Source organism: Tyto alba, unplaced genomic scaffold, assembly GCF_018691265.1.
Source record: "Tyto alba isolate M040663 unplaced genomic scaffold, T.alba_DEE_v4.0 Super-Scaffold_49, whole genome shotgun sequence".
NCBI classification, from domain to species: Eukaryota; Metazoa; Chordata; class Aves; order Strigiformes; family Tytonidae; genus Tyto; species Tyto alba.
In genome coordinates, this window is record NW_024881325.1 from 3,981,302 (window position 1) to 3,999,774 (window position 18,473).

Here is an 18,473-nt window from a genome sequence, read left to right on the forward strand (position 1 = left end):
GGACAGTATCTGCTTTCCCAGCACCAGTGGAGCGACACTTATAAGTGTGCTGGAGCCTGTGGCATCCCCCCCTTCAGCTGGCCCAGGGCCTGAGGGGGAGAGGGGTCTTACAAATACATCAGCATAAGCAGATCTCTTCCCCCTCCCCACACAGCTTTTGATATAATTAAGAGAAAACATATGAAAATCAATGCTAAGCATCCTCCTGCAGAGCTGTGATCGCCAAGACCTGCATGCCACTTAGTGAGCCTTAGAAAAATCAGACCAACAGCAGATGCTGCCAGTGACATGCCCAAACTCAAACATACCCACATCAGAATGAAAATGTATTTATTAAAAAGCAATTAAAATTAGTAATGAGTAAGAGAATTAGTATCAGAGCAGTATTATCTTATAGCTAAACACTTTGTCATGCACTGGAAAAAAAAAACCCTCACACAAATAAATGAGGAACTCCAAGCTATATTATGCCAACTAACAACATACCTGTATGTTCTGAACAACATCTTTGAATGGAGAGGACCTCTGCATACATGTGTTCACCATGTCCATTGCCCTGTCGAAGTTCTTTACATATTCTCCATACATCTTCAGAAAAGGAGCAAGTTTCTGTAGGATATCTCCTAGCCGTGGGTTGACATTCCTATGAGAAAGAGACAGGTAAGTACTGAAATCTCTGGAAATCAATACTATCTTCAGAGAGAAAACACAACTGTAAGACTTGAAGTTGTCTCCCACATTCGCAAGTGCTTACACACATATGTAATCAATATATTTCAGGCTAAGTTTACTTTAAAGTAATCCATACAGTACCCTAGATGAAACTTTAAACATGAATCTAGATGTTCAAAGGATGGTATTTCTGCCCCTACAGTCACTCTCTTAAGTGAAGATCAGATTCAAACTGACTTGTTAAAGAAACATCTCTCCCTGCTGTCCAGCTCAAAATTTTGTGGTAAACGTTTACTTTTAAAAAAATCATCTTTTCCACCACAGCCAAACATCTGAAGAGGTTTTAATGCAAAGAGATCACTCAGTTCAGCTGGGTAGTCCCAGGGGACCAGATACATGTTTGCCTAGAGACTCCCCCATCAAGGCTGGGAGCAAACGTAGCAACACATCTTTGCCTCCAAATTCTCAGCCAGGAAGAGTGCCAGACATCTTTCCCACAGCTTTTCTCTCCTGCTGAACTTGTGACTTGCAGTCTGACCGAACTAGACTCTCTTTAGCCTTTTAAAAAGCTTCTGCCCTCTTCTGACTTCCAGACTCCCTAGTTTTCCCGACCTTTTATTACAGCTGTCCCTGTCAGTGCAAGTCAAGTGCAAAGGTGCTGAGACTCCTTTATTCCTTCTGGTCACTGATGAACTATGTGAAGTCTGGACTCAGCCAAGAAATCTGCGAACTCTAGTCTTGTCTTTGTCATTTAAGGTACTTGGAAAGGTGCAGTGTCAGCACTATCTGCATCTTCCTTCAGGACACTCTTTGCAGCCAACATATCATCTCAAATCAAGTTTCTTTGATCTGCCTTACAAACCTGCCTTTCTAACTATCACCGCATTTCTGCTTTATCTACAACTTACTACAGGAGGCAAATTTTAATTGGTATTTGACCTTTCTTACTCATTGAAAAAACAAACAAACAAAACCCCCCTAACAAACAAACAAAACCCCTACACCTATTTTCTTAAAGAAAAATACATATACACTGTAACCAGTAATAATCTCCTAGAACAGGAGGCCAACAAATTCTGGGGTAAAAACTTGTGCAATGCTGTGGTTCTCAACAACACAAGTGATTGCATAACAGACATAAGCAGATTTATAGATATGAAGTAATCTATCATATCTGTCCAGATTTTCCATTGGTTGTCTGCTATAATGTTAATTTTAACGTTAAATTAAATTTTACATAACCGTAACAAAATTAATGAAAGCAAATATGAAATGGAAATTTCTGATGAAGTCTCCAACATGGCATGTGAAGTCTAGACCGTGACATGATGACGCATTTTCCTCTGAGAAGTAACTACTCTTTTTAATACTTCACAGTGGGGCCAAAATACTTCATCTATGGGGCCAAAATAAGCAATTTCCTTCCTTCCTAATACTGCAATTTCATACTACTGCAATAACAGAAGAGTGGATATACAGTAAGAAAAAAAGCTCTAGTAATACTTTGGACTGAAAAAATTCTCACAAGGTAGTCTGGAAATTTTGAGTGCTCAGGTCTATTTCTCTAGGTAGAAATGCTTACAAGACTCCATACTAATGTATTAAATAACAAGTGAACTACTGCATTAAACAACTGAAAGTGTGGAGTTAGACTAGGCCTTACAGTTTCTATAGTTTCTTGAAAATGTATTTTTAAAATAATTTTAATGACAGTTACCCACCATTCTTGTTTAATTCTTGTTTTGAGCTCAGGAAGAAGAAATTGCCCGTGGAAACAATAGATGGAAGAAATATTTGAAAAGATGCCCGTTATCACTTCAGATGAAATACCTGCTTCTGACAACTTTGTGCAAAAAACCTGCAGAAGACAAAAAGATAGTACCAACATATATTTACAAAAAAAACAATCCCAGAGATGCTGGCTTTAGATTCCAATATTACAAAGCTGACTGACAGAAGAGAGTTACAATTTTTGACTTCCGGCAGTCAGTCCTTGGGGTCCTTCAAGAGGTTCACAAAACCACTGCCAATTAGGGTTAGATTTATGACTATAGGCCATAGTCATAAATTTAAAAAAATCAGGGGTAAGTCAAAAAAAGACTGAAACTATTGAGAAGATCAGACTTCTCTTATTCGGGAGTGCAAGTTGCAAAGAACAACCGGTCCCTGAAGAGCATTTATTCTTATTTACATGAAGCAAAATAAACCATGTGATTACACTGGGAAAAAATTACACTACTGAACAAAAGGGAAAGACACTCTTCAAATTTCTAAGGTCTTGAAACAGTCTCTGCTCATCCAAAACAACCATTGGGCAGAGGTCCTAGAATTGGAAGGTAGGTGGCTCTGCAAGTTATAGCTTCTAACAAGATTTCTAGCCAGGTGACAATTTTTGTTTGGTTTGTTTGGTTTTTTAAAAAGCACTTAGTTAGTAATATGACTTACCCTCATTTTTACTTCTTTCCTGCACATTCATGTGGGTTTTTTCTTTGACATAATTATAGAAATGCCTGAACTGTGTAGACTCACCTCAATGTCTATGTGGAAGAAAGTTCAGACTCATCACACCAGTTTTACTTTATCCTCACATGTAAACATGATGGATAACAATTATGAAACAGGGTACGTAAAGAAAAAAAATAATCCACTGTGACTATGGGGCTGGACCATGTGGCTTGAATTTAATAAAACTCAAACCTCTTGCATGTTACAGAGCAATCACGGTTTTCATAATTTCTCAGTGAATTCAGCATCTCTGTGATTTCCTTTCTACGTATGCTCAGGGAGGAACCAAATGCTGATGGTGTCTGTATCTTGGGCTACTGTGTTCCCATCCCTCTTTCTGACTTCCTAGCCCTTAGGTTCCAGCTGAGGGAACCTTCTTGCCAAAACCTCACCTCTGGGACCCATGGCACGCAGCCTGGCAAACAAACTCCATCTCCCACCTATAAACAGCGTTTTTACACTATTGGGCTCTAGGTTAGGGGATGAACGGGAGACATCATTGCTGCTCACAGAGAAGAAAACATAGTTCATTAAAAATTGAATTACCTGGTCCAACAGATGGAGTCTCTTAACATATGCTTCTTCTGTATGGAGCAGTTCATTTGCAATGTTGAATAGCTTTTGGGGCTCTGTACACTGGAAAAAAACAAAACAAAACAAAATGACAAATAACACAATCCATCGGCACCTACAAACCTAAGTATCATCAGCTGTTCTCTCTGCCATTTTCTCATTGAGGCAAATTCCCTGACAGTAGAGAAGCCTGAAGTGAAGGAGACTAACACATTTCAGAACCTGCTCTGCACTCCTCATCAAAGGATCAGTGTCCTCTGGAGAGATTTCTAAAGCTATTTTCTGAAAGAGCAATTAATAACACAGTCAATGGCTGGTCAGGATATCGCTTTAGTTCATTATAGTTTTCTATAAAGAACCAGAATCATCCTCCAAATCTGGAAATAAGTCTAGCCGTCTAGTCTGTTTGGTAACTAAGGCACGAGATTGTAAATCAACTGTTCTCCTTTTTGGATTCAGGTCCTGTGACTAAAAAGAAAACTACAAACCAGACCTGTTTGGCCATATATTTCTCTCCCTGGCCAGCATAGTACTACTCTCTATGACATATTCCTTAGACTTTTGTGCAGCTTTAAACACCAGCCAATTCCCTGGAAAGAATTTTCGGCAATGTAACCTGAGTCACTCAGTTGAGTCTTTCATTAATCTCATTTAAAAAAATAAAATGAGAAAGAACTAATTAAAAAACCTGGACGCAGTTATGAAGCACCGACCTTATTCGCAGTTTAGCCAAAAGCTACACAGACTCTTCACTCTCCAAGTGCTTAAAAATACTTGAATTATTCGGATACAGGCTTTAGCTTTCTGAAAAATTTGAGATACTTTTTAAAGGACCTAGACTTTAAATGTCATGCTTACATATAACCAAACAGTCCAGAACTGGGGGTTGGCTGTTCTGTGTTCAGGAATGCAAACATTCAAAATGGGCAGCAAGGATGATCAAATGTAGGGAAATTTTACTGAGCTGGATCCAGAAAAAAAAAAAAAAAGACAACTGCAATGAGGGTAAGAGATGTATAAATGATTAATGGAACAGAGAGCATGAACTGGGTGCAATTATTCACTATTTCCTCCATGGGAAAATTAAAGGCCATCAAATAAAATCACCAAGGTGCTGCTTCAAGACAAAGAGCTGCTTCCTCAGGCAATATGCCACTGCAGACAGTAAGTCTTCATGCAAGTTCACGAACAGACTGGACAAATCCATGGAGTAAAAGTCCAGCTGAAGTCTGTTAAACACGCAGGGCTGATTCCAGTTTAGGAAGCACCTCGGGTCCCCATCAGCAACGGCACTTTCTATCCCAAATGCCTATCTCTGTGCACTTGCTAGCATTTGTGGCAGGCATTTCTAGACATAACCCTGGAGGACACCATCAGATTGTTAGAAAATGTCGATTAAATGCCTTCTTTACATTTCTTCAACATCAGCTTATTTTGCTTCCAAACAAAGCTGACAAGAAAGATTTAAATAACACTCCCCCTTATTCAAGCAAACTGCAATACAACAGAAAGACCTCAAAGCCTTTTCAAAGCTAGCCATGAATTCAAACCAACCAGACTCACAGTTATCCTACATGAAATGAGATACCACTTGGCAGGAAGTACCCACAGTTCCATGATATAAGTATTAATTGAAGGAAGGTGAATAGCTTTTCTGGATTTGAAACAGCATCAGTTTTTCTTTAAAGCAATCCCTCTCTCTAGGCAGAAACCTGGAGACAGGCAAACAAGCCATGAATAAAGCTTTGACACACTCTGCCTACTCCACTACTCCAATTATTTCAAGCAAACTCAAATACTCTTTTAAGCTATTCTAACATGCTACACAACAACCTGCTCTGTTTGTTCATGTGATGTATATTAATATTTAGGGGAAAAGAAAAAAAAAAATCACAACAAAGCTTTGAACTTGTTATAAGCAAATATAGCATATTACAGCTTATAATGAAATGCATTTCTGGCCATTCAAATTCCAGTAACTATGAGGATCTCTTATGGAGAAAGGATTTATCTTCCAGTTTGGCTGGGCACAGAAGAGCGCCTGAATGAAAGGCACTGACGTAACAGGTCAGTACACCAGCCACCAAGAGCATCCTTTCATTTGTTTGAATTCAGAATCTGAAAAATAATTATTTCCAACCAGATACATTTGCTCTCAGAAGTAAACCTTTACATAGCACGGACACTTTTTAACCTCCTGACCTTCACCACCTGCAATTCAGTTTATATTTCCAAAAAACTTGCTGACATCTGCTTAAATACCAAACAATGGCTGAACAGACTCTCAGCTTGAGCTCAGTTTTAAAGACCAACTCTAACTCCAGTTGGTCTCTGCTAGGGGCAGATAGGCATGTTTTTCAGACTAATTTGCAACATACTTGCTTTTCAATGGACATAACATTTTAAATGAAACAGTGGATTAATTAAATGTGAGGCAGTCCCATTCTTCTAACCTTATTTTGTGCCATGGCAGGACAGCTTTAACAAAGCCTGAGCCATAATTCAGTTCGCTGTGAATGAGATATTTCATGGTCTGTGTTTCAAAGGGAAAAGTAAAACAACTTTGCAAACTCAAGTGTGGATTATGTTCTGCTTTGCCCAATGCACTTGCTGACTGACTGCTCAGCATGGCCGCAGCATGTTACGACTGTTCTCCACAGTCATACCTTACAATCACACTTCTACTGCTGAGCCTTGTTAAAACAAGTTTAGCTGGCGGGGCGACAAGAAAGATGAGAAAAGGGAAGCCGTAGGTGTTGACTTCATGACACAGGAAGCTCACTGCAGTGCTCCAAGCAGCAGTCCCACAATGCTCTTTCACTTCCAGCCCCAACTGTCCATACAACATTTTAAAGAAAAAGGAAACACCAGACTGAAAACAAACAGAACCAGCTTCTCATAAAGGTCAGATTCACACCTGCGGTGGGAATGCATTTGCACCTCCACTGCCCCAATCACAGACACAAACTGGGGAACACATATGCTGAGCTGATTTCTGCAATTAAGTGGCCACAAGTGCATCACTGCTTCCTGCGAACCCACTCACAAACCCAGCTGGGCACCCGCCAAGCACGCCCAGGCCACGGATTCATGCATGCAAAGACTGACCTGGCTATCATGAAAAGCAAATTTGAAATGAAATTCTGAAGAAAAAACAGAGGCTTGCTATGGGAAAACTTGGGCAATACCCTACAACAATCATTTCTCATACAACTGGCTGTGCACAACCATATTCGGTTAGTATCTCTATCAAAAGGGCCTTTCAGGAATTCTTGCAAGAAAGCCACTGGGATACAGCTAAGGTTAAAATCATACATAGTTATGCTTTAAGGCCCCACCAGTCACCCCTACAAAGAACAAAAAGTCTCAGAAAGATTACTGACAACTTCCTACTCAAAAATGCTGAAAACAATATGGAAATGTTGTCCTATGCTTGGTTGTCTTCTCTGTTGTACTGAGATTTCAATTTCTTTAGAATATTAAAAAAAACCAAACCAAAACAGAACGAATGTATCTGATGTTTCTTGACCAGCATTATGACTAAAACATTGACCTATGCATATGTTTTGCAGAATATACATGGAGATAACCTTACCCAAAGGCAAAGGTCTGACTTGTAGGAGACTGCAGGCCAAATTTTCCAACACAAACTGTACAATTAAATGAGAAGTGAAACTCTAGCCATGTACAGGCAGAATGGAAGTGTGTGTCAGTGCCTATATGAGGCCCATGTGGGACTTCATTATTACTGTTTTACACAGCAGGAAGCGGGGCAGATGAAGAAAGGCATTTTTTTTTTTTTCGGTGATTACTAACAAGCACATATTATTCTTCATGAAAAATATGTAAATAAAAAGATAGGAATAAGTGCTAGCCATCTCAGAAGCATTACTCTCTTGCTCCCAGGCAGTCAGCAGAAGCCTTGAGTATATGACTACAAAGCATGACAGCCCCTCAATTCTCATTTTTATGTAATTTCTTTTCTTTGTAACTACCAAGGCTAACATGCCTCAGTTCCTGGAGCTCCTGACATTTTCTTGAGACATTATCAAAACTAATAAGCTCCCCTTGTTCATTTTCATTTTGACAAAGGATAACTGTAAATCCCAGTAAGTCACTCCTGAGATTTTAAAACATATTCCAATAACATTGTGCTAATAGTGAGACCTGTTAGACTGTGCTGCAGACTCCCAAAGGAAGTCACATCACACTGCAGAGCTAAACTAGACTAAATAAAACAACACTAGTCACATATTACGCAATGTTACTTCATCAGCCATAGGATGCGTGAAAGCTCGGGTGGTGGATGGAGAGGTATCTCAAGTAGAAAATTAGAGAAGAAAAAAGCAAATCTGACTTTTTCTTCTTACTTGTATTTATTCATGAGCTTCACTTAACTTGATATCCTAGGAGTTACTAAGACATCATTAAATTATTCTGCAGCTGTATTTCTTATGCATCCTCCTCCAAATATGACAAAGCTTTCTGGAAACTTGCATATTTAATGAGAGCACTGGCTACCTTAGTCATGCAACTGCAAAGCCTGGTGTAAGGGGTAGGAAGGGGGAAGCAGGAAAAAAATGCTGGCTCCTGACACAAAGCTTTCTGAAGGAGCTGGGGTCTCCCCAGCTCTCGAGGCAGCAGCTGGTGCTGACTGCACTCTCCTTTCTTCCTTCCAGCAGGGCAGGTACCTTGTTTTTTGGCATATTACCAGTTTTGTCAAGGGTGATGTGAACTTCCAGCCTAAAAATAACCACTGAACAAGTCAACTTTGAATGACACTGGCTCTCCTCGCTGGAAGCTATGACCCTTTACCCTAACCCTTAGTCCATATTGCCCCAAATCTGCAACACAATCCAAAGGGGAGAGTGGGATAATCATGTGGACACCTAACACAAAGGTCAGCTTCACACACCACATCCCCAGGAGAGGGCACAATCCTTACACTACAGAAGAGGCAGTAAATCTGTAAGCCTTCCCTCTCCACGTGGCTGCAAAAACAAGCTAACAGTGCATCTTGGACAGTGTCAAAACTGCCTTTTGGACAGTGAAATCAACTCAAAATGCATGGGACAACCGGAAGTGCATCACACAAATGCACTTCAGGAAGAAGAGCAACACAAGAGAACAACAACAAAAAAACCTTCCTCTAGAGATACCTATCTCTTTTATAAATTCACCAAGCATGCTACAGAGAATTATGACCTCATAAAACATATGTTTTATCAGCATTATTTCACACTATATGGATGCTTAACCTAAGGAACAAGACTAAAAACAGCCATCAAAACTCTGACATCTTAAAAACCAGAAAAGCTTTTCTTAATTATATGGTAAAATCTTCCACTTTGCCACAATTTGTTTGATAGTGCATTCCTAGTCCAAACAGTAAATATAATGACCAGATTAAAGATTTTTTAATTTAACGTATTATTTTCTTGCTGGCATGTTGCAACCAACAAACAATCTTTTAAATAACATTCCTGTTGTAGACATGCACATACATATATATATTATGAATATAAAATAATTCAAATATTTCTCAGTGTGTGTGTGTGTATGTGTAAATACATATTTAGCAGCAGGCAAGAAGCCTTCCACCGTGATGGTGATGCTGCGTTTGAGATGCAAAGCATCTTTCACTACAGACTACCAAAGAGATACCAGATGTCAATGGATGCATTCAAGGTTAATTCAGTGTGTTAACAGACGCTAATAGATAGATGTTAACTGGAGTCCCCATCACTAAGATGTTTCCTGTGGACCCCTACATTAAATTCCTCCAAACAAGATAAAAGACAGAGGTCTCCTTTGGCAGTACAGACGCTGCAGTCTGAGATCCTGACTCACATTACCTTGGGTTTACTCCTGCGCAAGCCCAAGGCAATCTGCACCGCAGCCTTCCATGGCCAGGCAGTCGCGTCTGATGTAGGCTGTGCCCAGGCACAGGTGTCCTCCCTGGCTCACAGGGAGGTGGAACAAGCTGACAGGTTCTTCCCTCCTGAATCCACACCAACTTCCAGCTAGGACTGCAGAGTCACAGGGGGGCGAACAAGATCACATCCTCCCCATCTACAGAATGCAGTTGGCTTGGGCCAAACAGACCCGCTTCATGCAGGCCTTACTGCTTCCTACTCTGCTGGGTCCTTCCCATTTCCCTCGATAAACAGATAACCAAAGGAACCTGTCATTAATCTTACACAGCTGCAGCAAATACGAAACAGCCTGGACCACACTACTCTGGGTTCAAAGAAAACCCCTTCTGGCTACAGTTTCCTGAAGAGTAATTTGATATAACTACCCTCAAAACAACTTCTTTGCACTCAAGAAGTAGTCACACCAACAGAAGCACTCACTTTGTGTAAAAAAACAAACCAAAATAAAAATAACTGTTAGAAGAGATTTCCATCATGCATACTAGGATGCAAGGCCCTGACCCTGCAAGATGCACTATCCAATTAGCCCTCTGCATGTCATGGAGCCCCACTAAAAAGAAAATGATTTAACAGCAAGAAGCTGAACCTAGACAAACTCAAACAAGAAACACAAGGTGCGAGTCTTTACCTACTAAAGCACATAAATTTTAACAACTTCCCTCTGGCTATGATGGATTCTCTTATATGAAACCTTTTAAATCAAGACTGGGGACCTTTCTAAAAGATATTATCTAGGTCAGGAACAAGTTATCACCTGCATCAAGCAGGAAATTCTAATGACTGTCATGATCCTTTGATGTAAAATTAACCAAACAAAAAACCCAAACAATATATGAAAGTGGAGCAAGGGATCTCTGGCCAGAGTCAGGAACTGGTTTCAGAGCACATAACAGCAACAAACAAACTACCTTACCTTGTTTGCATCTAAATATTCTAACTTCGGCACTTCTGCTGCCTCTTGCTCCTCACTGCTTCCTTCATCAATGTCACTGTCTTCATCTTGTGTAGAGTCTCTCTTCTGCTCTGTAGAGGAAGGTTTGGTAGCCTTTTTGTTGGGTTCCATCTCCCCTGGGTTCCCAGTCACACTGGGCTGCTTCTGCTCTGCACCTTCTTCACTGGGGAAAGTTTCCCCTGCCACGCTACAAGAAGGACTGTCAATGCCACTGTCTCTGTTGGGAATTTTACCATTCAGTTCTGCAGTTAAGTCTTTATTGCCAAGTTCTCCAGAAGGCTCCTTGCTCACAGTCCCAGCAGGACAGTCTTCATGGCTTTTGTTATTGCCTATGCTTAGCTCTTTAATCTTCATTATATCTGTGTTGGATAGATCTGCGCTGTGTAGTACGCCTGACTCACTTTCATCTAGCTCACTTTTTTCATTTGTGGGAGATCTGATGGAAGCCACCATGTCACAGTCACACAAGCTCAGTTGTTTGGATGAGTCCAGACCAGGTTCCATCTTAAGAGCTAAATTCAGCTGGTTTCTTTGAAGAATATGTACAGGTTGTCTGTGGGTGAAAAGAAAGAACCACAGTCCTTCATATTAACATTCAGAGGTTTCAAGAATGCCTCAAATGAGAGGGCCTGATTATCACCTGATTCAGGTTGTATTTCTTGCACCCCCCTGACAATCCTAGGAGGCAAGTGTGAGACCATTGCTATGATAATATTCACCCAACAGTTTCCAGTACAAACACATCAACCCTAGACATAAGTTTTACTGAAAAGGCACCACACTAGAATTCTGAGCCTTTAATATTCCCCACACTGCCCTGAAGAACAGTCTGGTTTGAAGGTTTGGGGAGAAAGGAATCATCGTTTAAAAGAACATTTCATTGTGGGTTCATTTAAACAAGAACTCACATTCTTCAACAGAACAAAGCCTTGACTCAAGGTATTTTCTGCCAGATGTTTTTGAAGCACAAGAAGGCACTACTTTTTCCTTTCCAAAGACACCTTAACAATTTACCTAGGTGATAATACACTCCAAGGCACAGTATGGTGTCTCTGTCTCCATCTCCCTCTTTACAAAAAAAATTACTTAGCTCCATCTGGCAGATCTGGTCTTCAGAAAGAGTTTTCATGTGTTTGTAAAACAATCTGTTTTTACAGCAAAATATAGACATTTTAACCTATTTAATGTCTCTTATAGATAAAGTTTCAGAGGAAACACTGCTCTACATGACATCATTTCACAGTACATTGCGATTTAACTCTCCCCTGCCTCCAAGAAGCAAGCTAACATTATATTTGATGCTTATTGAGTCTTAGACAGAAAACTCAATTATTTTATATCGCAATAACTAAGTTCCTATAATGCAAAAACCCATCCCAACATCAAGACAACTTACTGAAAGCAGACTCTGAACCACCTGTTTCTGTTTAGAACACTTACCAAATTCAGCAGGTCTTAAACTCCTTAAGAACAACTGTATGTTACAAACGAAAAGTCACTGAAATACATGGTTTTATTAAAAAAAAAAACAAAACAACAAAAAACAAAAACAAAACCCAAACATTGAGTAGTCAAGTTTTATACTTACAGTAGAAAACATCCCAAGAGCAGTTTCTACATGATACTGATATACGTTAAGTTAAAAATGCAGAAAATGGAGATTAGAGCAGATCTTGCAAAGCCATATTTACCTAATACTTTCAAATTTCTCAATGAGCGTGTTGACTCCGGCTGATATTGGTATTTCTTCCTCTCCAGATGCTAAGCTCCTCGATGACTTGGGATCAGCTGGCAAAGGCCGAGAAGGTGCAGGAGGAATTCTTTCCTGCCCAGGTTTGAGATGGACAGGCTTAGGAGGTACTAATAAAAGAGAGGGGAAAAAACAGGAGGATAAATCTCCATCATCTTTATCCTAAACTGGGAACAAAATCCAAGAGCTCAATGCAGAATGAGGGGTATCCATTTTTTTACCATCCTTTATAAACTGCACAGGGGCAGTCCCAAAGTATTTCCAATACCAAAGCAAGCTGCTGTATACTAAAGAAAAACTACAGGCTGCTATTTTCTACTTCTACAGCTGTATCAGATGTGTTACCGAACCAAGTGGCTCACAGAACTTTACCGCTTCCTTGTTACCAAACAGGATGCACAGCTCACACTTTGTTTCAGCAAATGTGCTCACCATCTCAATCTCACTAACGAGTTTCCCCTCACATGACTTTTCAAAACTCAGGCACTCTGTTGAATCTCTTATGCTGGGGAAAAAAATAAAAAAAAAAAACAACCAAACCAAAAAAATGAAACAACCAACTCAAAACAAACCACCAAAAAACAATCCCACCATGGATTTCAGTGTCTTGTGTTTGCTTGGTCAAAAATGCCACAGACAGGACATAATAGCTTTTCTTCCTTTCATTATCCCTCCCCCATCTCTTCTGTAGTATATTCTTCATAAATTTCCTTCCTCTTTCGGTTCTACACTGAGTTATATATGACATAAATAAAACACATGTTGCAAGAAGGTATATGTTTTACTAAAGGATTCACTAGGAGGCGAAGGTACAAAGTTTAATACAATACTTTAAGAAAAATGTAATTTAAATGTAATGTAACTTTTAAAATTTATTCAGACCTTATATTGATTGCAGAGTAAATTTGGAAATAGGCAAGCAGTAACCCATGGCAACAGGCTCACATGCTGTTATAGTTTCATATAGTGAAAGCAACCTCACATAGGCAGATGTGACACTCAAAGGTAGGAAAACCAATGGTGTGATTACTTTAAAAGTGCATTTTACTTGGAGCGGTGCTGCCAAGTATCCCCTCCAGTCTAGACTACCCAAAGAGTTAACATATTAGATGAGGAAAGTCTAAATATGTGCTTCATTAAATAACATTTTCAAGAATAATTTATTTCAAGCATTTTCAATTTTCAAATGGTCCAGATGGCACATCAGTATAATGTGATTAACATTGTAATGGTGCTTTAATTAGCAACTGTTCTGAATGTAATTTCAGGGTTACTTTCTTCAGGAGGCTAAATGGAGGCATATGCGCCCAAAAAGCCAATTCCTATGTCCCTACCCTGCAGAAGGCTCTGCATCTGTTCTAAGCTCCACATTGGCCCAGATGTCATCCCTGCTCCAGCGGATGGGGAGCTGCTATGGATGGTTGTTGTCTGAGGTCAGTGATGAAGGACTGTTAAAGAGTTTTTAAGCTCTGATTATAGGTCAGATTTTAAACTACCTGCATTACCGAGTTAATTTCAGCACCAAAGAATAAAATCAAATCTTCTAAGGATTTGAGCTTTAAAGGGACACTTCATATAAAAGGACTGATTTGCCCTGTCTCCAAAAACATCTGAGATTCCTGTCTTAAAATAAAGGTGTTACAGTTCAATTTTCAAAACACCACCACAAAACCTATCTTACACAGGAATAACAGATAAGCAGGGAAAAAAAAAAATCATCTTGCATGGGATGGTAAAAAAAAAATGGGATGGTAAAGCTCTATATTTTGTTTACCAGGTTTTCACTTGCACACCATGTGATCAGTGAATGACTGGCCACATTTTTCCTTGTAAAAACAAACCAAACTTTTTAAAAAAATATTCACACAGCCATCTGGCTCATCTAGCCAGAAAAAGAAAGCTCTAGGCTCTTTACAGAAGGTGCATAATGCGTCAGGCAGACAGGAAAGAACCTACCCCACATCCCCTATCAGGCCCTTCATCGTTTCAGACTGGTCCACAACACTCAGAATCCAAAGTTCTCTCCCAAAGCCTTTACATTAACAGCAATAGGTATCACTGCTGTCCATGTAAACATTTTATGTCTTTCCTGTTAGCGGACTCCACCTGAATCACCTGAGACAACACACTCTGAACTGGACAAGAAGGAAGGAGGAAAACATTTTTGTTAGTTCTGATTTTTTATTTACTGAAATAATTTTGAAAAACAGCACACTGGTTTGGAGGCAAAGCCGCTGACCTTATAAAGCACTACTTATGAAGCAAAATTTAAACTACACAGGATGTCTACTCCAGAGCTAACACAAAAAGACTACATTCAGAATTTACAAGGAAGTGGAATTACAGTATCACAATACAGACTTTTAAATTCAAAACCATTTCAGACTTCTACAAAATAGTGAGTGAAGGATCTGCACACTAAAACCAAACACCACCAGATGATCTCCATCATTGTGCACCATCATTGTCCGTACTAAGTGAATAATCAGCCACAGAAAAAAAGCAAGTGCTACTTTTAGGTAGGGATCCAGGACCCACAATGGAAGCCCAAGCAGAACTCCTGCCCATGCTCTGAAGCCACCTTCCACACTTCCCAGCCCATGCAGGAACCAACGCTGCTATTTTCTTGCTCTGGATTCCAGCCACAAAGCAGCATGACCTTGCATGCAGCTTCCACTGCCCGTCCTGTTCACAGACAGGTAAACTGGTGGAGAAAAGAAAGCAAGCCAGCTGTATGGAAGAGCTATTAGTATTACAGAGTACGTTTCAGGTGGTACCTGAAGGCTGAAGGTTTTACATAGCAGCTCATGGCTATTTGGAGGACGCAAAAACCAAGACGCAAAATCTTTGTTGCAAAAGGAATGAGTGAAATAAGGAGAAGCAGCAGGACAGAATTAGAAAAGGGAAAGCTAATGTTAAATATGTGGGAGAAGGTACAGGCTGGGCTTGGCCCTGGGTCTGTAAAATAGCAGGGAATAAGGAGCATTCCTCCACTGCAAAATGAGCACCTCAGCCTTTGCATTACTTCAGTGTGTCCCCCCCCACATGAATTTCTCTCACAAGTGTCTCCTCTACAGTAATGCCAAGAGTCAGCACACAGTTATTAGTGATTTGATGGAGGCATTCCCATCAATCATTCCAGCTGTGGTGGGTGTGTCGTGACTCACTGGGAAAGCTGGGAGGACCTAATAAACAGAAATACAAGTGGCATGAGTTGCCCTTGCTTCAGTTACAGTCCCTTAGAAGAGACTTAAAATAATACACATGATGAAACAGATTATGAAGGGTTATCCCCTGGGAAGTGAATACTCTCAAAAAAATAATAAATGACCCAACAGCACAGCCTTGGGTGGGGATAGAGATCTGTTCCTAGAGTCTCAGGTGGTGATGCCAGCAAATCCCACCCAACAAATCAACAAAACAGGCCATAATGAAGAATCCATGTAGCTCTAGGGAGAAAGACCCAGGAAGAAAGGTTCTTGCATAAAAATACCAACCAAGAAACTGAGGAAAGATTTATGTCTGCTGCAAGGAAATGCACCACACTATCACAGCTACTTTTTTTTGGACAAGTCCACCAAGAAGAAGCAAGGATGGTTTACAGGAAAAATGTCAGCTGGAATACAGTCAGTTTTACAGAAACAACTTTTTTTTTTTTTTTTGTTACTCTGACAATTTCATTTTCCTGGAGACACATAAAGTGTTTCCCTTTCTTTACCGGGTATACAACCCTTACAGTAATAGGGGACCAATGAACTATCAAAGGAGAAAAGCCCTTTCAAATTTGCAAAGTCAATAAAAGCGAAGAGAAAAAAAACTTGTACCATCTTCCCCTCCTTGCAAAGTATCACATTTTGTCCTCTACTGTGATAAGTAAGCTAACTGCAGATACTTTTAAAAAATAGGTTTAGTATAAAGGATTGAAATAATAAAATCATTATTTAAAATGTCTGACAAAGTGTGTCTTTCAGGAAGATGACCAAGACTTGTAACACTGATTTGTAGCTTTCACTAACCTGGTGTAATGGGTTTGTGTAGCAAGGTTTTGCTAGTGGAGAGGCTACAGGGGTGGCTTCTTTGAGAAGCCAGAAGCTTCCCTCATATCCAACAGAGCCAGTGCCGGCCAGCTCCAAGACAGACCCGCTGCTAGCCAAGGCGGAGCCCATCAGTGACGGTGGTAGCACCTCTGGGATAATGTATTTAAGGAGGGAAAAAAACGCTGTACAACAGCAGCCGGGAGAGAGGAGTGAGAATATGTGAGAGAAACACCAAGGTCAGTGGAGAAGGAGGGAGAGAAGCTGTTCCTGGCACCAGAGCAGAGATTCCTCTGAAGTCCATAGTGAAGACCATGGTGAGGCAGGCTGTTCCCTGCACCCATAAAGGTCCACAGTGGAGGAAGTCCCCACCTGCAGCCCAGGGAGGACTCCACACCAGAGCAGGGGGATGCCCAAAGGAGGCTGTGACCTGTGGGAAGCCCATGCTGGAGCAGGCTCCTGGCAGGACCTGTGGCCCCATGGAGAGAGGAGCCCACGCTGGAGCAGGTTTGCTGGCAGGACTTGTAACCTGTGGGGGGGGACCCATGCCGGAGCAGTCTGTTCCTAAAGGACTGCACCCCATGGAAGAGACCCATACTGGAGCAGTTCCTGAAGAACTGCAGCCTGAGGGAAGGACTCATGTTGGAGAAATCTGTAGAGGACTGTCTCCCATGGGAGGGACCCCACACTGGAGCAGAGGAAAGAGCTTGAGGAGGAAGGAGCAGCAGACAGTGTATGATGAACTGGCCACAACTCCCATCCCCTGCTCCCCTGCACCACTTTGGAGGAGGAGGGAGAGAAATCAGGAGTGAAGTTGAGCATAGGAAGAAGGGGGGGGTGGGGGGGAAGTTGTCTTAAGATTTGGGTTTATTTCTCATTACCCTACTCTGATTTGATTGGTAATACATTAAATGAATTTCCCCAAGTCAAGCCTATTTTGCCCATGACGGTAATTGGTGAGTGATCTCCCTGTCCTTACCTCAACCCACAAGCCTTTTGTTGTAATTTTTCTCCCACTTGTCCCATTGAGGAGTGGGAGTGATAGATCAGCTTGGTGGGCACCAGGTGTCCAGCCAGGGTCAACCCATCACCCAGGCTCAGTCTAAGACAACATTAGGTGGTCTGATTTTTGAGTATTGGGTTCTGTGCAACAGTCTCCCATGGGAATTTTCACTGTGACTCCTGTTTCTTCCTGGACTACTTTTACAGCGACATCAAGAAAAGCCCAACTGAGTTCTGTCAAAAAATGTATTAGCGAGAGTCAAGAAAGCATGTTATCTTTGGGTGTCTATTTCACCTCATTAACAAATTTCCATCCTTTTCAGAGTATTAACCATCCAGTAAGATATATTGACTTCTTCGGTTTCAAGCTTATGGCCCTAATGGGAGAGAGAGCTTGGATGTCTGTGAGCAGCAGAAAGAAGTAGTACCTACCTCATTAATGGAAACAGATTATACTAATCTACTATGGGTATTTAAGCATGATTTGAAGCAAGTTAAGTAGACTCACTACAACTTTTCTGAAATACTTACATATAAAAAACAGGCTATGTCCTCAGTAATTGGAAATCAGTGCAAACAGTACAACAGCAAAGAATCTACACCAGTTGAATTTATTCAATTTCTTACTGTACAGACACTTCTGCTCTTCCTTTTTATTGTTAGTATTAACAACATTCATGGAACACCCACTAATTAAACCTGGAGAACCAAGACCTCAACGTGAAAGCTTCATAAATACACAGACCTCATGAGATGTTTCAAGCATGAACTAGTATACTACTTTAACATTTAATGTCTACTTCCAGAATCAGAAAATACACTGCTTTCTCTGTAGTTGTTTAAGGCTAAATGCATTTCAGAAAATTGCTTTCACACAGGCATTTTAATTGGGAAGGAGTGGTGGTGCAGAGGCTCAGTTGTACTGCACACCCTAATGGCAGCCAAAATATCTTTTCTCACATTACAACTACCAACTATCACATGGACATACTTAGAAAATTTTTGGTTTATAAACTTAGTATCTTCTCCAGGCTCATCCTCCTGTGTTC

General features: G+C 40.6%; 1 protein-coding gene across 1 annotated transcript in view; it reads right to left on the bottom strand.

Annotated features, from left to right (window-relative positions):
• The window catches only part of FGD3 (FYVE, RhoGEF and PH domain containing 3), a 114,898-nt gene that overhangs the window by 34,125 nt on the left and 62,300 nt on the right, over positions 1 to 18,473 (bottom strand). The window contains 5 exon segments of the mRNA XM_042807033.1: positions 487 to 643; positions 2,394 to 2,530; positions 3,724 to 3,813; positions 10,600 to 11,191; positions 12,330 to 12,498. Coding sequence (XP_042662967.1) covers positions 487 to 643; positions 2,394 to 2,530; positions 3,724 to 3,813; positions 10,600 to 11,191; positions 12,330 to 12,498 — 1,145 coding nt within the window.